A 19,669-nucleotide genomic window follows, 5' to 3' on the forward strand; every position below is an offset into this window, starting at 1 on the left:
GGTGTGGACTGTCGGTGTGGACTGTCGGTGCGGACATATCAAACAGGTTGTTATCTCACCGTCCAGGCGAACCCGCAACGCAGACGACAGGGCGGACGACTCCCGGCTCGGCTCATGATGATGCGGGAAAGCCACGGGGCCGTCCGAGTGTCGCAGACCCAGTGCTCTTGCCTCGTTGAAAGTCGCCCGCATTGGATGTTCCAATGGCCTTCATGGGATGTCTGTGTCGGGGTGTCCTGTCTTGACAAACAGCCGCGCCGTCATCCCATGCCCTCGCAGTGTCATCCGCCTCGATCCCGTCTTGGTCTCGACCCCCGTCTTGATCGTCGCCGCGATCATCGTTCGTCCATATCAGAACCCCCCCCCCATGGCCTCGTCCGCCCCCGTGGTCTGTCCGTGCTGCAATAAGCCCATCCCCTCGGCGCTCATCAACGAGCACCTCGACTCTCAATGCTCGCTGTTCGTCCAGCCTTCTGCGGCCGCATCGTCGGGTCCTCGATCTCCAAGGCAATCTTGGCTGCCAAAGCCCGGCTCGCCACCCCCATCTAAAGCCCCTCCCAAGCGCAAACTGACATCGGCTTCCCAGTCGCCGTCGTCGTCCGTTCCGCCACTGTCTCCATCGGCTTCGTCCGCATCAGCACCGCTCAAGCCACCTTTCTCGCCACCAGAGACCCATCTCCACCAGCAACACGATATCGAGCCATACGACAGCCAGGAGGTCGATCAAGAGGAGCCTTCTCCCGATGAAGCTCGGCCTGACCGCACCCCGCCTGCGTCCCTGCCTCCAAAGAAAAAGCCACGAACCAGCCATGCGCCGCTGGCCGACTTGGCTCGCCCAACCGACCTCGGCCACTTCTACGGCCAGCCGTCCCTCGTCGGCGATGACTGCCTACTTTCGAGGCTCATTCAGTCGGGCCGAATGCCCAGCATCTTGCTATGGGGCCCTCCAGGCTGTGGCAAAACGACGCTTGCCCGACTCATCGGTACGCTGTCCCGAGAGCCGCCAGCCATCCGACATTGTCTCGTCTCGACCATGCGTCTGTCTTCTCACTCTGACTCTGCGCTGCCATCTCGATCGGATCGGTGTCGGTGGGCTTTGCACCCTGCTCTGTCTACCGACCTACTCCAGGCCGGACCGTGGGCAATTCGTTCTATCGAGAAATGAGCGGCGCTACGCACTCGATCGCCGATGTCCGCAAGATCGCCACAGAAGCCCGGAATCAGTCCAATCTGACGGGCCAGCGACCCATCCTGTTCATGGACGAGAGTACGTCGTTCCAGGCCCTCGTACTGCCTCTGCACTGCAAGAGTCGCTCCCCAGCATGCTGCCTCTCGATCGCGACACGGAGATGCTCAATGTCATGGCCTTTCGCGAGTACATCATGCATGCTGACACTGTCTTTGGCGACTCCATCCACACCTTGCCGCGGCCACAGTTCATCGATTCACCAAGTTGCAGCAAGACTTTTTCCTCAAGCCTGTCGAAGAGGTACGGCCTCGCTTTCGTGACTCGAAAACGACAGCATCACCGCGGCTGTATCCATCCTCGAGCAAGTCCATTTTCGCTGCCGGTGTCCACTGCGATCATCGTTGCGGCGCCAGCGACTTCAATCGGCTGTGTTGACATCGTCCTAATGACAGGCCGACCCACACCAACCCAGGGCAACTTTACTCTTATCGCAGCGACGACCGAGAATCCGTCGTTCCGCATCAACTCGGCACTGCTTTCGCGCTGCCGCGTTTTTGTGCTGAACAAGATCGACCCTGAAGCCATGAAGGCCATCATCATGAGGGCTGTGCGGCTCAAAGAGGAAAAGTCCAACATTTCTATCATCGTCCAGGACATGCCATCCGAGTCGGCCGGTATGACCTATGGTATTGCATGAGGCGGTATCTTGCATCGTGTATCGTGCATCCTGCATCGTGCATCTTGCATCGTTCGGCATGTAAGCCCATGACTCGACTTTGATCCTGGGCAGGCTGGATATGCCGCCTGCGCCAAGAGGCAGTCCCTGACCAGAATCTGCTCGCCGCTACAGACATTCCAGCGGTTGGCATGGTCGATGTGGCCGACACAGCCACGAAGGGCACTCCCGTTCTTACTGCCGACTCGAACGATGCCGTTGACACTTCCGACCCAGAGCCAGCCGCTGCACATGCAAGCACTTATCTGGCGGCGCCTGTCACCGCAAGACCAGGAGCATCACAAACCATCGTGCTTCCCGAAAGCGCAATCGGATATCTGTCGATCCTCAGTGACGGTGACGCCAGGTCTGCACTCAACTCGCTCGAGATGGTCGTCGACTCAGCCATCGGCTACAAGCAAAACAGGGTTGTGGTAACGCTGGATCAGGTCAAGCAGATCCTGCAAAAGACCCACATGCTCTACGACAAGGACGGCGAAGAGCACTACAACCTCATCAGTGCATTTCACAAAGTAAGTTGCCGACACGCCCGACGGGGCTAGTCGCTTACTGGAAGGAGGGACACTGCCGCACGATTCATTCGTGCCATCGCCGCTCGAGCCAACACCTGAACAACCCGATCTGGTTTGCACTGATCGGCTATCTGACTTTCTATATATTATCACTCGCCTTTTGCTTGCCTTTGGCTCCATACTTCGCCCCCCCCCGGATCCGATCCGATGTGCCGACATCAGAGTGTCCGCGGCTCGGACGAGGATGCAGTCAGTATCTTGTTTGGACTTGGTTGTGTCTCTGTGCATATCGGTGGCACTTGGGGGGCTCCAAACTTGCGCCTGCTCTGACGATGGCAATCGTCCTGGGAATCTTTTACAGGCACTGTACTGGCTGAGTCGGATGATCTTTGCCGGAGAAGACGTGCTCTATGTGGCCCGAAGGATGATCCGGATTGCGTCAGAGGATATTGGACTCGGCGACTCGCAAGCCCTTCCGCTCGCCGTTGCAACATATCAATCTTGCCAGATTGTGGGCATGCCCGAGTGCGATGTGATGCTTGCACACTGTGCCGCCGTAAGTGGCATTTTGTCAGTTTGTTCCACGCTTTGGACCGTTGCCTCGCCAAGGGCAAAAGCAGACTGACCCGAGGGCGCTGCGCCGATGGCTGTGCTCAGTATGTGCTGATGCCGTCATCTATCTATCTATCTATCTATCTATCTATCTATCTATCTATCTATCTATCTATCTATCTATCTATCTATCTATCTATCTATCTATCAACCCACCGCCTTTGCCTACGTTTCCAAAGTACCTTGCGCGGGCACCCAAAAACGTCGATGTGTACAAGGCGCTCAAGGTAGGTCCACGCTTGCCTTGGCTCCATGTGAAGCCGATTAGGGCTTTGAAGTGTCTCCAGTTGCATCGCTGATGGCCATACCGTTGCCCCTCGCAGTTTGTGCGAGAAACCATCGATTCCGAGCAGGGCTATCCGGTGCCATTCCATCTTCGCAATGCCCCTACCCGGCTGATGGAGCAGATGGGATATGGAAACGGATACAAGTACAATCCTGACTATGTCGGACAGGATATCGACCAGTATTACCTGCCCGAGGAACTCCATCGGCGAGGCTGGAAGTGCATGCCCAAGCCCGACACCAAATAAAGGTCATTCCCATGGGAGCTCCGGCCGGCCAGATGAGCCTGCTCCCTGCAGTCGGCTTCTCCCCCGCGACTCGATGTTTGGGCACGGGCTTGTGTCAACGCAGTGTATTCATCGCACATCAGCAAGCAGTCCATCCAGACACACACACAGATATATCCAGGCGATGACATCTTCACGCGCGCTAGAGAATGCTGAATTTGTGTGCTGGGCGAGAGGGGCCGCCAGCGAGATTGTGCGTCGATCCGAAATCCGTCTGGCTCAGGTCGCATTCCCCGTACTCGTCCGAGCCCAAGAACGGTTCCCCATCGTGGCCCGGTTGGCCGGCTGCCTCGGGAGCCCAAAGCCCCTCGTCTGCGTCCGAGTATCGGCTCGACTGGCTTCTCCAGTCGGACGGGTTTCGGATGCCTGGCGGCTGCTTGCGCTCCGAGGGGCAGCCCTGGTTCGAAATCGAAATCGGTCTCGGATGTCCCATAGGATCTGATTCGTGGTATCCTGCGTATTCGCACCGGGGTGCCTGGGCGTCGCCAGAAGCCACTTGCGCGACTGGTGACCGAGTCCAGGCCGAGGACATGCTTGGTCTGGTAAGCGGTAGCGAAGGCCGAGCGTCAGTGTAGAACTGGGTCAGGGGATCCTGCTGAGAGTCCAGCAGTCCTTCGTCCAGGATGTTGACTCTGGCGGCTCCCATCTGGCCATCGTGGCCGTCCATGCTAGTCTCTGGCTCCTGGCTTTTGTCGCGGCTGAGTTGGCTGCTGCTGGCGAGCCCTTCGTCAAGATCGCTGCCGTCCGCTAGACCGCACAGGCTCTCCATCGATACGCTTGCGTCCAAGTTGGCCACCTGTCGACAGACAGGGCACGGAAACATAGCCTCGTTTTCAGCAAGCAGCACTCGGATGCACTTATAGTGGAAGCAGTGCGAGCAGGGGCCCAGGAACAGCGCCTGGAAGGGGCCGATGCCGCCGAGACAGATGCAGCAGTCCATGTGTGTCTGCTGCGCGAGGACCGGAGGTGCTTCTGCCTTGGCTGTATCGGCTTTGGTGTCGGCATAGGGGTTGGTCGCGGCCAGCAGAGCCCCGAGAGCAACGCGGAAGCGGCTGCGACAGATTTCGGTCGTCGGGACAGAGCGAACCGAGTCCGATCGGGTCAATCAACGATGTTCTGGATGCTGTGCACAAGCAGCGGGAGGATACTGGTGGCAAATGGTCGCAAGTTTTGCTCCGGAGGCACTTACTTGATCGGGTGGTCCAGTCTGCCGAGCGGACTGCCATTCTGGCTACGGATGCTGACCTTCATGAGCACAGACTTGTATACATCTGGATGGAATGCATTACCGCATCAGTGTCCGCCACAGGCACAGTTCATGCAAGCGGCTGTTCGTGGACTGATCTGTCCGAGCCACACAGTTCTCACACGCTGACCAGGCTCCCACGAGGCAGCACCACCGGCATCAAAGTACCGCCATCGGCAAACAGCCCAGCGTCACGATCCAACCCGCTGGATGCGCGAGAAGCGGCGGATCTCGGTGGATGTTCCCGATCGCCATGCGACCTGCTTGATTGCCGTGTGTCTCGTGGATGTGCTTGGGGTTCACCACGATTGCATCTCGTCCTCACCTTCGTTCCGTCCCTGATAGTCCACGCCGAACTGGATCAAGTCGCCGTCGCGGATCGGATAAGGCCGGCTGATCTTGCTCGTCGGCGAGAGCCGCAGGCGGTTCAGAAAGGTGCCGGAGGAGCTTCCAACGTCTTTCAAATAGATCTTGTGTCGATCATAGATGGCGGAGCCCAGATCATTAATGACGTGGGCGGCGATCGTCGCGACGGCTTTGATCGGCGACATCCGCGAAGGTGTCGATGCAGATGGTGGCAGCAGCATCGATGCATACTCGAGCGACGCTATGGGTGCTAGCACAAATGCGGGCCAGGGTGCGAGTATTGCATTACCTGTCCGGCCTTGATCCACATCTCGGCATGCGTTCGGCTCACGACCTTGCTCTTGAACCAGACCCTATGCTTCCCAGCGGGCTGATCGGCTGTGCTTGTGCGGGGTTTGTTTGCTGTGGTTATCGGGAGCCGCTGGGTGCGGTCGACGCTTGGGTCTGGACGAGCACTGCTGTCTCCGGCTCTGGTAGCGCCGACCTGAGGCGACAGGGCCTCGGGGCCCTTGGGGTCGGCAAAGTTACCCCAGAGAGCCGATACAACCGACGACGCACTGATGGCCGGAGCCGTGAATAGAGCCAGGGCCGAGAACGAAGCCGCATTTTGATTTTGGGCCGTGTCCTGCAAGTCGTCGCGGAGGATGCCAGGGCCGGTTGTCGCAGCATTGGCCGACTGTTGCTGGTGCTGACTCTGATACTGCTGGTGTTGGTGCTGCTGCTCGAAGGCGTTTCTGGGCAGTGCCCCGACCTCAGCATGCAAAACCGGCGGGACTGGGCCTAGATTCTCGCCCGGAGTGGCTCTGTTGGTCTGGGGCTGCTGATGCGACTTGACCTGGCGGCCAAACGAAATCGTGCTGCCCTCATGTAGGAGCAGCGTGAAAGGCTCAAAGAAGCAAGGCGGTGTCTTGCGCTGCTGATCGGCCAGATGGCTCTCGAAGCTGACGTGGACGAACGTCTCGGTCGACATTTTTTTTTTTGGGGGGGGAGGTGGTATAGGATGATTGTTTTCACCGACCTGCTCTGCAGACCGTAGCGGCGGAGGAAGTAGAAGGGAGCGGGAGAAGGAGGGTGAAGGAGGGAGGTCTCTGAGCGGGCTGGGACAATGGGACTGCCCTGGGAAAACGCCACGGACGGAGAGAAAAGCGCCAGAACGCTCGGCAGTACACAAGGCCCCGATGGAATATGCACTCGAGGCGACACCGCAGGGTCGCTGGGGGGCCGAGCGGAAACGGTAGGCACGGCGTCGTCGCAGGCTGTGGGAATTGCTTGTCCGGGGGTCGGTTTGTCCAGACAAAAACCATCGCGGCAGGGGATGATTGACAGAGGCGAGCCCAATCAGCCAGGAACGAGCAGTTCCACGGGCTCTCGGCTGCGGGATGGGGAGGGCAATGGCTCGCTGGGGCGGCCCGAACGAGGCAGCGCATGATGCCGCCGGATCGCTGCGGCATATATAGCCAGAGGCAGGCAGGACGGTGACGGGCATGCAGTAGAGCCCCGGACGAAGGCAATGCGATGCGGTGCGGTGCCGAGCTTTCCCATGCTCATGTGCCGTCCTGTGAATCGTCGCCTCGAAGCCCACCACAGCCTCTCCTCTCCATCTGCCAAGCTCTTCCACCATGAGCCCCCGCGATCTCCCAGCGGGCCGGAAAGCGGCCCGCCCTGCATCTTCCAAGCGAACTCGCCCGCACAGCAGCCGCCCTCGCAAGCGTCTGGCTCCCAGCTGCAGCTCGGCCGATCCTGGCTCGGCTGCCGACGGCGAGCTTCGCAGCGACCACAGCGGAACCAAGCATCACTCCGATCCCGACGAGGCCGAAAGCGACACAGAGCTCGCCGATGGCGGCGGCCAGCTCATGGAAGCAGATCCGGCTCTGGTTCGTGCGAGCCAAGAACTGCCCCAGGACGGTGACAGCGCCAGCGACCCCATTCTCGAGTCCTCCGCTTGCCAGGGCTATCAAGAGCAGCTCGCCAAAGTGATCGAGACTGTCCTGGAGAGTGACTCGCATCTGATGGGCCCTGAGCAGACCCAGGCCATCAACGCATACCAATCTCTGAGCGGTACGAGATCCATGCCGCCGCCACTCCCGATCCCTCCTGAATCGGACCAAAGCCCCACCGAGAGCCACTGTCCCCGTTATCGTAACATCCGCCGGCCGCCACATATCCTTCCGCACAGACGATGCCAAGTGGCTATTCATCAAGATGTATAACCGCACGCCAAAGTACGAGCGACTCTCGAGGCTTGGTCTGTCCGAGGACTGCGATCGCAACGCTGTTGTCGCCGAGCTGTGCGGTGCAGCGCCCTCTTTTGCAACCACCCAAGGACCATCATCGCTCCTTGACTGGCTCGGCCTGCTCACAAAAGATGAACTCGACGGACTTGCGCGAAGCCGCAGGATCAAAACAGCTCAGCGAGTATGTGAGAGAGCTCATCCACAGGTGCAAGTTGCAGGAACCGCAGGCGGCTCCTCGAGCTAATAACTCCCGCCGCCGCTTGAATCGGGGTGGATGGAAGGCCCAGGATCTTCGGGTAGCCTTGGACAGGTCGATCCACTCGCAGTCAACCCTGAGGAACTGGATATCTCGGGCCACGGCCAAGAACGCAGTCACAGTCACAGAGGCGAAAGCAGAAATCGACGCAGACTCGCCAACGCATGCGGAGCAGCGATGCATCCAGGAAATCCAGAACATCACGGGTATGGCTCGACAGCCGATTCTCGAGCGGGAAAGAACAGGCACTGGGCCCAGCAGCAGGATCTGATATCGTTGCTCCACATGATGATGGATTGAATCCAGGTCCGTTGATCAAGCTGCACGATTGGGCCCGACAACTCGTCAACAGCCTTTTTATCATCCACGACCGCATAACGGTGTGGCCTCGCGACGACAAGTTCATGTTGAACTCGATCCTGGCCAATCTGCAGATACGGGCCCGCACCTTTGCCCGATACACAGTCAACCGGATTTCGCTGACATGGCCGACTCGGGAAGACTTTGAGCTCTATGTCCGATACTTGAAAGCCGAGCGCGATCTGGACGAGAATCTGCATCGGTGTGAGAGCACAGCGCAGTACTCGCCACTCTTGTCTGAGTGGATGGTTCTCTATGGCGAGTGGCAGACGCTCCTCAAGAATCAAGAGCACGAACACATCATCGGGACACCGTGGTTCCAGATCTTTTTGCCAGGTGCGCTCCCATGGTCGTCCGAGCAGTACGCAATGGCAATCTCTGCGGCCATTTCTCGCCGGTAAGGCGCAGTGTGCGGTAGTTCGATTGCACGCACAGCATCGCTTCTCACCAATGTTGCTCATTGGGGGCTCTCAAGGCTGGATCCTGACTCGAGTCATGGGGCTTGGCGTGGAACTCTTTCGCCGCCTTGGACGCTTCAAAGATCTTGCCACGTTGCTGTCGCAGCTGGTGAACGAGTGTCCGTATCGACGAGGCAAGTCTGGGCTGAGCTAGCGAGAGATTCCAACCAAGAGGTGGAAGCTATAATACGTGGGCGGACAGCGGCGAGCACAGCGGACGAATCAGAATGCACCAGATGAATTGGATTCACTCCTTAACAAGTGCGGCGCAGGAAGCTGATTGTAGCTATCCACCAGCTCGCCGCGGACAGTGGTTCACCGAGTATGCCAAGGTGCTGGACTACCATCTGCAGGATAGGGAAGCCGCATACAAGGTCTGCTTGGAAGCCCTCAGCGACCGCTATCTCAACACAGGTCGGTCGAGCAGCGCTCGCATTGATGGTGCCGATGTGCTGATGTGCTGATGTGCTGATGTGCTGATGTGCCGCAGGCTGCGAGCGCGAGATTCAACGGAGGCTCTTCAAACTGCACAAGTCCCTCAAGAAATCAGAGTCACTCCATTTGCACTACCTCGAAAACAGCCCTGTCCGCGTGGTGACTCGGATCGCTGGTAAGACGCCGATGGATTGAGCGACTGGACCTGATAAACTACATTCTCACCAACGCATTTGCTTATCGCACTCTCAAGCCCGGAGAGTCTTTAGCCAACAGTCGAGAAAAGCCCTGTACGAGAACAACAAGGGCGAGCACGTCACTGTGGAAGAGTTGGCGATGGAGTATTTTGTCGACCGTGGATACAAGTGCATCCACGCGGAGAGCAGCATCATCACGACGCTGGTATGTTCCCACAGCAGGGCTCAGAACAAAGGGCCCGCTGCGCTTGCGGGATATGGGGCGATTGTCATCCTTTCCACTGCGGCTGTGTGCTTTCGTGCATGTCCATGGGGCAACTAAAGCCTACTCAAGTCCAGCATCGATTGCTCTCATCCGCTCTAGTTCGGGATATTGTTCTGGGACATCATATTCGATGACTCGCCCATCGGCGTGTTCATCTCGCCTTACCAAGGTTGGTAAGCTCCATATTTTGTGATCCGTGAGCCCAGAACAGCATGCATTCGTGCTTATGGCCATCTCTAATGCATATGACGGACAACACAGGCGCTCCCTTGGACCTGACAACTGAGTTTTTCTATCCAACGCGATCGAGCTCCATCGACTCCCGCGTCAAGCTCATACGTCTTGACGGCGCCCGGAGCCTCATCGAGACAGTCGATGATCGCGAGCGACCAACCAAGACGGTCTGTCGAGGTGTCAACTGGGACGTAGGTTTACTCGGCCGCAGGTGTTTGTAGCAACGCAACCGGAAATATCGGCTTTTGGATCTCGGGCGGATCACTGTCTGAGATTGAACCGCTCCTGTTTGTCCAAACATGACGCCAGAGCTTTACCAAGCAGGATCTGGTCGAGATTGCCGAGGTACGTGCACATGAAGGACCAGGGATGTTCAGACTGGACTGGTTTGACCCCGCCCCAGCAGTCTCTGGCAGCTGGTAACAACTCCAAAATGTCGATCGCTCCAGTGTATCGGCAGCACACCGCTGTCGAGTCTGTGTCTGCTCTTTGCCCAGTGCTACTGGGCTCATTCGTCAGGGCTACCTGACTTGTGGTGAGTTCATGTCGATGCTGCAACGTTTCGTCGATTGCAACAGTTTCGGTAAGCTGACACACATAACCGGATACCGCGCAGCGTCTGGAACACCGAGAACAAATCGGTTCGCTTTGTGGAAGTCAAGGTACGGACAAGATCGGGTCCGCACTGCTTGAGATCATACCTATGTTCGCGCAAATCCAGCCTCACGCCACTGTCCCTCGTGTTCCATAGGGCCACGGCGATCGCCTCTCGGAACAGCAAAAGGTTGGCGCTCCATGGATACGGTTGCTGGCTCTCGAGCTCGCGATGCCTGCGCAACGAGCACTCATCACCGATTGCAATACTAATGACCCAGGTCTGGCTCGACTACTTGAACTCCAACGAGATATCCGGAGAAGAGTTCCATGTCGATCTCGTTGCGAAGCCCTCCAAACAGACCCAGTGATGTTCATGCGGTTCAACAAAACGTGGCTGCGAATCGACTGCGGGTGATCCTCGGATACGCTGATGCATCAATATCTATCTATTAACTCTGGTACTTTGGCTCTATATTGCCATGTGAAGAGCGTGTCGCTTTGGGGCCAGCGAACACCTTCGAAGGCTGCTGACGTAAAATGGGTATCGACCACGACAGCACCAGTGTTCTATCGAGCCACGCTGCGTTGAGACTTGTCCAGTTATTCCTTGGCTCGCGCCTTCAGTTCCTCGGAGCTGCGGAGTTGACCGCTGCCCCATGCAATCGCCCATTGCATATCCAAAGCCAAGTTCATGGCAAGAGTAGATACAGTTAGGCTTTTGGTGGATACCCTCTTTGCGTGGAGGACACTGTGCCCAGCAGCGTCAAATGCAGCTCGGCGGATCGAGACGACAAGCAAGCCATACCAAGCAGCCATGATGTCCCGCCCGCGGGGTGTTCGAATGTTGCAGTGGATGCCCTTGGACCGAATGATCTCGGCAAACTCGATGACCCTCCTGTCGGGGCTGGTGCGATAGATCGAGCCCGGCCATGGATTGAACGGCAGCAGATTCACATGCGCCGGCAATGCGGAAATCAATCGGGCCAGCTGTCGGGCTTCGCTGGGGGAGTCGTTGACACCGTCGAGCATGACGTATCTGCGACACAAACAGGACGAGAACCAGGCCTGGGGCTGTCAGTACGACGTCTTGATACCGATCGGATCCAACAGAGATACCCGCGTGCATTCGCTGCCGCCACATACTCGAATGTGATCCGGCGATGCTTGTTCTGCTTCATTCCGCCGAGGTACGCGTTGCATCCCCTCATGAGGTCGGTGATGTTGTAGGTTTTGTTGATCGGCACAAGCACATCCCGCAGCTCGTCGGTGACGGCGTGAAGAGAGACCGCCAGGCCACACTGCAAGTCTTCCGAGATCCTGCCCATGAGCGGCACGACACCGCTGGTCGAGAGCGTGATGCGCCAGGGGGTGAACCGCAGCTGGCTCTGCATCAGCTTGACGGCCTTGGAGACTGCCCGGAAGTTGTAGAGAGGCTCGCCTTGACCCTGATCGCCCAGTGGATGGCACAATAATTGTGTAAGGAGAATGCGGGTTCGGACTCTGGTCTGTGAAAAGTTACGACATTCTATGGTTCTGCACACCGATCCAAGAGCAGCGCGGACACCCTGAAGGGCGGCAGTCTCGGCCCTTTGGAGAGCCAGGAATCCGTCTTGCAGATGCATTGATGCGGCGTTCTTTGCCTCCCCGAGCACTCACCATCAAAACGATGTTACTGATCTGCCGGGCCTTGGCTCGTGCGAGGGGATAGTCGCCAATCTGCCTCATGGAGTGCATCACTGCGCAAGAGTTGCGTTCATGAGAACGGTGGTCGAATCTGAGAGGGGGGGGGCAATTGCCCTCAGGAGCACTCGGCAGCGTTAGGGTCGTCGGCATTCGATATTCGTACCTTGCGAGAGAATCTCTCCGGCCGTCAGGTTCCGGAGCAGCTTCTGGGTCCCGGTGTGGCAGAAGCTGCACGACAACGAGCAGCCGACCTGCGAGCTGATGCACACAGTTCCCGAGACTTCTTCCGCTGGGGTGTCGGGTTGGGGCTTTGGAATGAAGACAGCCTCGACGTTCGCGGCGGTGCCGTATCCAAGCAGCCATTTGGTAGTGCCGTCAGTGGACACCAGCTGCTTGTGCATGTCCATGTGGTCGATGTGGAAGATTTGCGAGAGCGCTTCGCGGGTTGGCTTGGATAGCGTCGTTATGCCGTCGAACTGGCATACTCCTAAGCAAACGATAAGTGTGTCAGCATCACAGTGGCCTCGAGTCACCCGCCAGCAGGATCGAGCGAATATCAAATCGACAACGACACAGATGAGCTCGGTTCCAGCAGGCAACCAGACGCACCTTGTCTGTAAACAGCATCGACGATCTGCTGAGGCAGGTAGCTCTTGTTGGCAAGGAGTTTTGGCGCCTTCTCGATGATGATCTGCCGGATTTCATCGAGCGAGAGTCCCAGGAGCTCAATCGAGTTGCTGGCGGGAGGATCCTTGCGAGGCGGTGCGGACGAAACGATAAAGTCGGCCAGCCCTGGCCCGTCAGGAAGAGTCGAGAGCGGGGACATGGGCCGGGACAGGCGTGCATGGAGAATCGTCATGGCCCGCCGACACGGACGCAAAGGAGACAGCATGGCTGTGATGGACGGCAGGACAGCAGGCAGGGCGATGTGCAGGGCGATGTGCGGGACGGAGCGGACAGTCAGGAAGAAAACTGCGTGTGACTCCGGCCCAGGCAGCCGGCACGTCCATCCGGGTCGACCCGCACTCGAGCCGGCTCGGCGTTGTGTTGGGCTGTTGTTGTCTTGGGCGGCGGTTTCCTTCTCTGTTTCGCTGCATCAAAACGCACCATGGAAGACGACGAGCTGCAGGCTATCCGCGCCAGACGACTGCAAGAAATGAAGGCCGCGAGGGGCGGCCAGGGGGCCGGAGGAATGTCCTCCATCCCTGGCCTGCCTGGATCCGGTTCCGGAGGCGGAAGCGGCTCTGGCGACGCTGAAAAGGCCCAGTAAGCCGCGCTGCTTGAGGATCTCGACCTGACTTTCATAGCCCTTGTCGAGCGGAGGACGAGATAGGGCCGGCTGTGAGTGAGCAGTCTCAGAGATGGGCGCTCAGGCAATGTCATCTAATGCCGTCGGTGTCTCCTGCAGGCAGATGGAAGAGATGCGACGCACACTGGTGAGCACGATGCCGACCAGCATAGTGGTGGTTTGCAGATCGGGACTTGTGTCGAATGACTTGTGCCGAGGGACTCGTGGCCTCTAGCCCAGCCTCTTGCCCAGCCCTGACCAGCCCTCCCCATCAGCTCGTTCAAATCCTTGACAACGGTGCCCGAGAGCGATGTAAGATTTGACGCCAAGCAGCTCCGTGCTCTCGCAGGACCCTTCCATCCAAGCCGGCGACGCAGAGCCGCCAGAATCTCAGGACCAGAACCGCATGCTCACCATGTTTCCGTTGCGCTCTAGTGTCTCGCATCTCGATAGTCAAGGCGGACAAAGCACGCGCTGTCGAAGATATGCTCATCCGCATGGTGAGTTGGTCGTATCCGGCCCACCACCCTTGCTCCACCGCTGTTGATCTGCAGCCCTGGTCGCCCATCGGCTATCCTGCTTTCCCTGCGCCTATCGAGTGACTGCTCACTCGAGTCGGCTCGTCTCTGTGCTCGATCTCACTCCCATGGATCCATAGGCACAGTCGGGCCAGCTCCGCGGCAAGGTCGATGAAAACCAGCTGATCGAGATGCTGGGCCAGATTGCCGAGCAAAGCGAGTCCAGAACGAAAATCACGGTAATGCGTCTGGTTTCCTCGCACACCCAGCGCGAGCAGGTGGCTATCTTGGGCGACCTCAATGCCGCTGTGTGCTAACGATGATGGAATCCATATCGTCCGTCCTCGACCCCACCACCACCACCACCACCACCACCACCACCGACTATGACTGGAAATCGGCGCATGTCGGCCACGATAACCATTGCTACGGCACTGGATCCATCATGCAGTACAACCGTCGCCGCGTCGGTTCCGATGACGACGATGACGATTTCGATCTCTGAGGAGTGCTGTCTTCCTGTAGTGAATATAGCCATCCTTGGGCCGGCAGGGTGCTTTGGTGCTGCCTGATGTTGCCCGATCTCTATTGGTGCGAATGTGCGGCCTCTGGATGTGATGTGGCATGTTCGTCTGTGTAGCATGTGCGTTCGTGAGACACACATCCCAGGCTCTCCTTCGCCGTCTCTGGTGCAGATGAGTTCCATGCCGAATCAAGCTGCGAGCAGCTCGGGAGTGCTAGATCACCAAGCACGATGGCCCGGCAAGAAACCAAGACCAGGGCCGTCATCAGGGCGCCTGGATCAGAGTTTGCGCTCGTGCTTGGGGTCGGTTTCTGGCGAGAAGACCGGGCTGGACTGGCTGTGGCGTCCAACGTGACACCCACATGACCGATGTGTCCAGACCCCAAACCCCAGCCCCGATTTTCATCTTCCACCGCACCTGGCCTCGCGCCCCAACCGCAGCATCCCGACCCAGAGCATCGATGGCAGCAAGCAACTTCAACTGGTCTCTCGGGCCCTTGATACAGGTCACCGACATTGGCATCAGACAGGCGGCTGCGTCCTCGTCAACGGCCACCCAAACCAATGCACAGACGTCGCCGACCATGCCGGCGTCTCCGAGTCTCAGCGGCGCTGGCACCCCAAACGGCGACACCGAACCACCCGAGCGACGCTGCTGGATCTGTTTCGTGGAGGATTCGGAAGAAAACAGCGGCGCCCCCGTATCGTGGGTACACCCATGCAAGTGCAAGTCGTCACTCAAGGTGCGGTGCAGTGTGGTGCAAAGCCATATCGGCCGCCTCATGCCGAAGGCACAGGCATCCCTCGACAGACGCTGCCCAATGCTGCCCGGTGCTGCCTGCCTGAGCCTGGGTGTTCAGCGCAGACCCCGTCGATTGTTTTTTGAACTGCATGTTCGGACTCTGCTTGTGGGCAGAGCCGGCTCCACATCTGATCGATTCGCCACCGCAACGATCGCTTCTCACGACAGTCGACACTTTCGTTTGTCCTGATCGCGGACCATCTGGCCGCACCGCTGCCACGAATATCCAGTATGCACACGAAGCCTGTCTCCTCAAGTGGTATGTCGAGTGGGCGTCCATGGCCCGTCGCTTGTCGATGCCTGGGGGTGGGTTGCGACCGAATGCGCTGAGTTGCGACCGAATGCTGAGGCAGAAGCCCGCTGTCCTTGGATACTGACGACGTTGCATCGCTCAGGATCGCCGAGAAGCAAGGCACCCGACGAACCCAAGTTAGCTGCCCTGCATGTGGGCATCCATACAAGATCGTCGAGTAAGTTGCGAGTAAGACGATGTGGTCGCCGGCACCTTCCATCTTTGTCAGCCGCTGGCTCGAGCTTTGAGCTTTGAGCTTTGAGCATCGAGTGTGTCTGGACTGCGTCGTAGCCTTCCGAGCGGCCCACGCGGCTGCCTGTTCCCTCTTGGATGTGTCGGGGAGTCGAAGGGCTTCGACGACACCAGAATCGCTCACTGTCTGCTTACTGGTGATTAGCCCACTGACTTGTGATTAACTGCATCTCCAATTCTCACGCATATCCCGTTTTCCTGGCCTTCCTCGGATTCCGCCGTGTCAGACCCAGTAGCTCTGTGCTGAACGTTATGAAGTTTTTTGACGGAGTATGTGAATATCCCGCCCCGCTGCTGCTCCTGTGATAGGACGCGACAGGATCCTAACGGGCGGCCAATCTGCATCTCCAGGCTATTCAACGCTCCATTCCATTCATCACGATGGCTGGGCTATCCGTGGCGCTCTACACCGTCTCGACGACATTCGGAGGTGAGACGCAGTGCCTCTGGCTGCTGGGCAAGGAGAAGTGGCGGTTGTTCGTTTTCAGACGCCTGGGATCTGCTGGTGGAACCCAGTCTGCAAAAGAGCCGTGGCAGTTGAGTTCTCACGCCCAAATATGCTGGAATGGCAGCGTACTGCGTCATGGTCGTTTGCGGCCCCGAAGTCGGTGACGAAGTGCTGGGTGCCGAGCGATGGGGCTGGAGGACTTGGGTAAGTAGCTCTGCCCACTTGCTAGGATACGCCTGCCTGCACATACCGCACTGATCATTCAATTCATAGATGTGTGTGAGAGGCGCCGCTCTGTTCTGCCGACAGTATCACGCCATCTCACTCTATCTTGACTCGGCTCTGGCGTGACTGCAGGTGGGGCTACCTCTGGTTCCGTTTGCCCTGGTCTCTTCGCGCTGGAAGAGCGCCGACGCTGTTCTGCCCTTGCTGCCGTTTGTCATCCTCGGTAGCGATCGGGTTCACATAACGTTTCCTCCGTCTCCGGCCCTAACGATCTGTCTGATGCCATGGGCCAGGTACGAGTACACGAGCATGCTATGTCTGTTTGCTATCTCGCAGCATAAGACACTGTGGCTAATATTTGGGCTCTCCGAACCACAGGCTGCTCTACAACCATCTCCACGAGTCAATACTGAAGTTGATCCACCACAGGCCAGACACAAAGAGCCAACGACGACTCAGCCAATCCGAGAGAGTGCGACAGACACTGGATGATGCCAACCCAGAGCAGCCAGAGGAGGACGCCGCCGCCGAGGAGGCAGTGCCCGAGCTACGACGAGATGGGCAACGAGTCGTCGTGGGGGCGCTGCTCCTTCCAAGTAAGTTCCCCGTCACTCTTGCCGACCGAATCCGCCGTATCGACCACGGCTGCTCTGATAAGGCGCGCTGACCTTGGCTGTCTCGAATTGCCCTCGCTCTAGTTTGTGCTGCCATCTGTGGCGGTATCCTGGGCGAGCTTGGCCTGCGAAAATACGTGGGCAACAGCTTCTACCGCAACATCATCGGCGGCTGTGTCTTTATCGTCAGCAAGGATGTCACCACCGAGATCTACAAGTATTATCTGCGCAAGCAGCGGCGAAGTCGAAGAATTGCTAATCTGGATTGACGGCCCTGGACTCCGTGACCTGGGCTGACGCACCACCGGAACAGAAGGAGGGAAGCATGAGAAGAATTGTGGAGGTCTTGGGGCTGCAAGTGTCTCGCTCTGAGCTACGCGTTACTTGCGAGTCTATGGTCTTAGGAGTAACCGCGGCCATCTGGGCACGTCGATGATGTATTGGGTCATATTCACTGATATTGTTAAGAGGCCAGCACAATGGTGGTCGGGGATAGAGGTCGAATACTGGGCACTTGAGAGGTCGGTCCCACTCAACTTCACTTGGTTTCACTTGGTCTCATTCGGCCTTGGCCTTGATCGACGGCGTGCGCTTCCCGAACAATCTTCCGAGTCCCCAGGCACCCAGTCGGTAGATCCCGAAAGTTACGGCAGCACCGGTCAGTCCGAGGATGGCCATGGCCGCCACGACGGCGTTGGTGTTGTCGGAGAAGCTGTAGACAGTGGTATCGCCGATGGCCAAGATCTCCTCAACAATGTTGGCGCCCTTCTTGACGCCGCCCATGACCTGGAATGTCTTTTGGAAGTGTTTGGAGCGGCTTGAGAAGGATGGGTCGCGCAGGATGGTGTGGAGCTTGTCCTGGATCAACTGGATCGTAGCAGCCTTGTCGGGTGAGCTCATGATGTTCTTGTCGATCTTGAGACCGAGGCCAAGGTGAACCAATTTTGCAACGTTGTAGGGTTGGTCGCCTGTAATGGATGAAGCGGAGTGTTAGCGACGGCGCCGTATGCAGTTGGCCCTGCACCATCTGTTCAGATCGCCTCCGTGCCAATGCTGGCATACCCACCAAAGAATGGCATTCCAAGCATCGGCGTGCCCGTCCAAAGACCCTCGGAGACGCTGTTCCAGCCGCCGTGGGTGAAAAAGATCTGGACTGCAGGGTGGTCGAGCACGGCAAGCTGCGGCACGAAGTTCTCGATCCGGACATGTTCGGGCCACTCCTGGTCGCCGAGCAGTTCCCTCAGGGTGTTCTGGAACACCTTCTTGAGCGACCACAGGGTCTGGAACTCGGTTGTAGCACTGAATGCCTCGTAGAATGCCAGCAGCGTCTCGTTCGAGGGGTGGGCCATGGTGCCTGTCGAGACGTAGACGACAGGGCGGCTGGCACTATCAAGCCAGTGCTTCAGGTCGGGCTGAACATCCAGGCTCTGTGCCTCAGGAACCCAGATACCGGCCATGCGTGTGCTCGGGACAGCGAGCTGTGCGGGATGGAATCCCCAGGCATTGCTGATGAGGTTGACAACGGGCTGGGCTGGCTTCTCGGTCGCAGGCAGATACTGGGCCAACTCGGTCTTAACTTTGTTGTAAATGAACTGTCGCTCGCGGAGGCGGAGGTTGGAAATACCGGAGAACAGTATGCGGTTGATGATGACAGTAATCGAAGTAAGGACGCTCATGTGGGGCTCGGCATCGGTCTCCAAGGCGCTGGTGGTCAGGCTCGAGACAAAGATGCCCAGTGGCTTGACGAAGTCCATGACGTACACGAAATAGTGAACAATACATGGCACACCAAGGACTTGGCTGAGGACATTGGCAGCCTGTCAGCAACGATATATGGTTGAGTGGTGACGGGCGGATGGGTTGTCGTTTGCCGTTTGCTGCCACTCTCGAGCCTGGCTGAATGGGAGACTTACCGGGCTCACGAAGACGCCACCGATGACGAGGTCTACCGAACCGGGTTTGGTGGTCTGGAGAACCTCCTGAATCATCTGGAACTCGAGTGTCCCAACTGACTTGATGGCGATTCGCAGGAGGTTAAGGAGGTCAAGTGTCTTCAGGAAGGGTTCAGCCGACGGTTTCGACATCTCGGTTAATGCCGTATCGAACCGCTGGGTGAGGGACATGGTCTCGGGAATGAAGTGGAAATGGATAGCTGAGTTCCGGGCATATGCGGGGACGTTGTAGGTAGAGCCGGTGACGAAGGTGATGTTGTGACCGCGGCTTGCCAGCTCGTGGGCGAGGACAACCAGCGGATTGGCATGGCCGGAGGTTGGCATACTAAGGATGAAGATGTTCTTGGGCTGCAAGTCGAAGCCAGGGTCGTTGTGGTGGACAGCATGGCCAGAGGCGAACAGACAGATCAAGATGGCGAGAGAGGCAAAAGCCCAGCGACAGCCCATCCTGGCAAACATGGCAGACCGATGGCACTAAGGAGAAACGGAGTCGAGGAGCAACGGGTCGAGGCCTGGTTGGAGAACGGGCGACGGCCAAGATATATCTGACGGAGAGGCCAGACGTTCGGGTGGAGCCGGGCTGATTGCCAGCGCGACTGGAGCGATCCCAAAGCCATAACAAGAGGGCGGTGACTCTTTGAGGACGGGACACTGGGCGAGTACACGGAATGTAACGCTGGGAATGGGAACGCTTGCTCCTCTGGGAATGAGGCGCCTGGGTGCACGCGGTGACAGTGGCTGGGGCGGCCAGTGGTCTGTTGGCAACATCCGCAACTCCTTGGTGCTCTCTTGCAGCATTGTCG

General features: G+C 58.1%; 7 protein-coding genes across 7 annotated transcripts; 4 read left to right on the forward strand and 3 right to left on the reverse strand.

Annotated features, from left to right (window-relative positions):
• Positions 1–367: 367 nt before the first annotated feature.
• BJ171DRAFT_422078 (uncharacterized protein) lies at positions 368–3,582 on the forward strand (the record flags this gene model as incomplete). The annotated part of the gene is made up of 9 exons (XM_053107525.1): positions 368–983; positions 1,130–1,267; positions 1,437–1,489; positions 1,662–1,816; positions 2,230–2,437; positions 2,660–2,686; positions 2,799–2,993; positions 3,229–3,276; positions 3,373–3,582. The coding sequence occupies 9 exons, from the start codon at positions 368–370 to the stop codon at positions 3,580–3,582; spliced, it is 1,650 nt and encodes a 549-aa protein (XP_052968490.1).
• A 68-nt stretch (positions 3,583–3,650) lies between these two features.
• On the reverse strand, positions 3,651–6,203 carry BJ171DRAFT_566746 (uncharacterized protein; the record flags this gene model as incomplete). The annotated part of the gene is made up of 4 exons (XM_053113433.1): positions 3,651–4,673; positions 4,811–4,892; positions 5,193–5,463; positions 5,523–6,203. The coding sequence occupies 4 exons, from the start codon at positions 6,201–6,203 to the stop codon at positions 3,764–3,766; spliced, it is 1,944 nt and encodes a 647-aa protein (XP_052968491.1). The 3' UTR covers positions 3,651–3,763.
• Positions 6,204–6,852: 649 nt separating this feature from the next.
• Positions 6,853–10,637, forward strand: BJ171DRAFT_579911 (uncharacterized protein; the record flags this gene model as incomplete). The annotated part of the gene is made up of 15 exons (XM_053113994.1): positions 6,853–7,291; positions 7,410–7,648; positions 7,749–7,929; positions 8,030–8,419; positions 8,559–8,660; positions 8,839–8,955; positions 9,032–9,151; positions 9,230–9,378; positions 9,538–9,607; positions 9,700–9,863; positions 9,982–10,017; positions 10,122–10,207; positions 10,289–10,334; positions 10,424–10,456; positions 10,548–10,637. 15 exons carry the CDS (start codon positions 6,853–6,855, stop codon positions 10,635–10,637), a joined length of 2,262 nt encoding a protein of 753 aa, XP_052968492.1.
• Positions 10,638–10,730: 93 nt separating this feature from the next.
• On the reverse strand, positions 10,731–12,893 carry BJ171DRAFT_497682 (cfr family radical SAM enzyme). The gene is made up of 6 exons (XM_053110306.1): positions 12,562–12,893; positions 12,116–12,439; positions 11,926–12,005; positions 11,413–11,714; positions 11,075–11,305; positions 10,731–10,918 (listed from the first exon to the last, which is right to left on the reverse strand). The coding sequence occupies exons 1-6, from the start codon at positions 12,842–12,844 to the stop codon at positions 10,870–10,872; spliced, it is 1,269 nt and encodes a 422-aa protein (XP_052968493.1). The 5' UTR covers positions 12,845–12,893; the 3' UTR covers positions 10,731–10,869.
• A 149-nt stretch (positions 12,894–13,042) lies between these two features.
• On the forward strand, positions 13,043–14,342 carry BJ171DRAFT_497685 (PDCD5-related protein). Its single transcript, XM_053110307.1, has 6 exons — positions 13,043–13,218; positions 13,361–13,388; positions 13,516–13,552; positions 13,676–13,740; positions 13,899–13,997; positions 14,210–14,342. Exons 1-6 carry the CDS (start codon positions 13,061–13,063, stop codon positions 14,261–14,263), a joined length of 441 nt encoding a protein of 146 aa, XP_052968494.1. The 5' UTR covers positions 13,043–13,060; the 3' UTR covers positions 14,264–14,342.
• A 364-nt stretch (positions 14,343–14,706) lies between these two features.
• BJ171DRAFT_30077 (uncharacterized protein) lies at positions 14,707–17,265 on the forward strand. The gene is made up of 9 exons (XM_053106998.1): positions 14,707–15,024; positions 15,314–15,342; positions 15,479–15,553; positions 15,855–15,897; positions 15,979–16,057; positions 16,200–16,279; positions 16,433–16,593; positions 16,679–16,896; positions 16,999–17,265. The coding sequence occupies exons 1-9, from the start codon at positions 14,743–14,745 to the stop codon at positions 17,181–17,183; spliced, it is 1,152 nt and encodes a 383-aa protein (XP_052968495.1). The 5' UTR covers positions 14,707–14,742; the 3' UTR covers positions 17,184–17,265.
• A 57-nt stretch (positions 17,266–17,322) lies between these two features.
• Positions 17,323–19,446, reverse strand: BJ171DRAFT_30098 (uncharacterized protein). The gene is made up of 3 exons (XM_053106999.1): positions 18,828–19,446; positions 17,981–18,731; positions 17,323–17,882 (listed from the first exon to the last, which is right to left on the reverse strand). The coding sequence occupies exons 1-3, from the start codon at positions 19,323–19,325 to the stop codon at positions 17,473–17,475; spliced, it is 1,659 nt and encodes a 552-aa protein (XP_052968496.1). The 5' UTR covers positions 19,326–19,446; the 3' UTR covers positions 17,323–17,472.
• Between the last annotated feature and the right edge of the window lie 223 nt (positions 19,447–19,669).

The sequence above is a fragment of the Polychytrium aggregatum genome (assembly GCF_025602895.1).
Source record: "Polychytrium aggregatum strain JEL109 chromosome Unknown BJ171scaffold_11, whole genome shotgun sequence".
NCBI lineage: Eukaryota > Fungi > Chytridiomycota > Chytridiomycetes > Polychytriales > Polychytrium > Polychytrium aggregatum.

Excerpts from the sequence above, each read along its gene's own strand:
- BJ171DRAFT_497682 (XM_053110306.1), bottom strand. The coding sequence starts at position 12,844 with ATGCTGTCTCCTTTGCGTCCGTGTCGGCGGGCCATGACGATTCTCCAT. Across the intron at positions 12,440-12,561 it reads CGATGCTGTTTACAGACAAG|GAGTATGCCAGTTCGACGGC; the intron begins GTGCGTCTGGTT and ends TCGTTTGCTTAG. Across the intron at positions 11,715-11,925 it reads TCAGTAACATCGTTTTGATG|GGTCAAGGCGAGCCTCTCTA; the intron begins GTGAGTGCTCGG and ends CTGGGCGATCAG.
- BJ171DRAFT_497685 (XM_053110307.1), top strand. The coding sequence starts at position 13,061 with ATGGAAGACGACGAGCTGCAGGCTATCCGCGCCAGACGACTGCAAGAA. Across the intron at positions 13,553-13,675 it reads CAACGGTGCCCGAGAGCGAT|TGTCTCGCATCTCGATAGTC; the intron begins GTAAGATTTGAC and ends GTTGCGCTCTAG. Across the intron at positions 13,741-13,898 it reads AAGATATGCTCATCCGCATG|GCACAGTCGGGCCAGCTCCG; the intron begins GTGAGTTGGTCG and ends ATGGATCCATAG.
- BJ171DRAFT_30077 (XM_053106998.1), top strand. The coding sequence starts at position 14,743 with ATGGCAGCAAGCAACTTCAACTGGTCTCTCGGGCCCTTGATACAGGTC. Across the intron at positions 15,898-15,978 it reads TTATGAAGTTTTTTGACGGA|GCTATTCAACGCTCCATTCC; the intron begins GTATGTGAATAT and ends CTGCATCTCCAG. Across the intron at positions 16,280-16,432 it reads GATGGGGCTGGAGGACTTGG|GTGGGGCTACCTCTGGTTCC; the intron begins GTAAGTAGCTCT and ends GCGTGACTGCAG.
- BJ171DRAFT_30098 (XM_053106999.1), bottom strand. The coding sequence starts at position 19,325 with ATGTTTGCCAGGATGGGCTGTCGCTGGGCTTTTGCCTCTCTCGCCATC. Across the intron at positions 18,732-18,827 it reads GTGGCGTCTTCGTGAGCCCG|GCTGCCAATGTCCTCAGCCA; the intron begins GTAAGTCTCCCA and ends CGTTGCTGACAG. Across the intron at positions 17,883-17,980 it reads GCTTGGAATGCCATTCTTTG|GCGACCAACCCTACAACGTT; the intron begins GTGGGTATGCCA and ends CATCCATTACAG.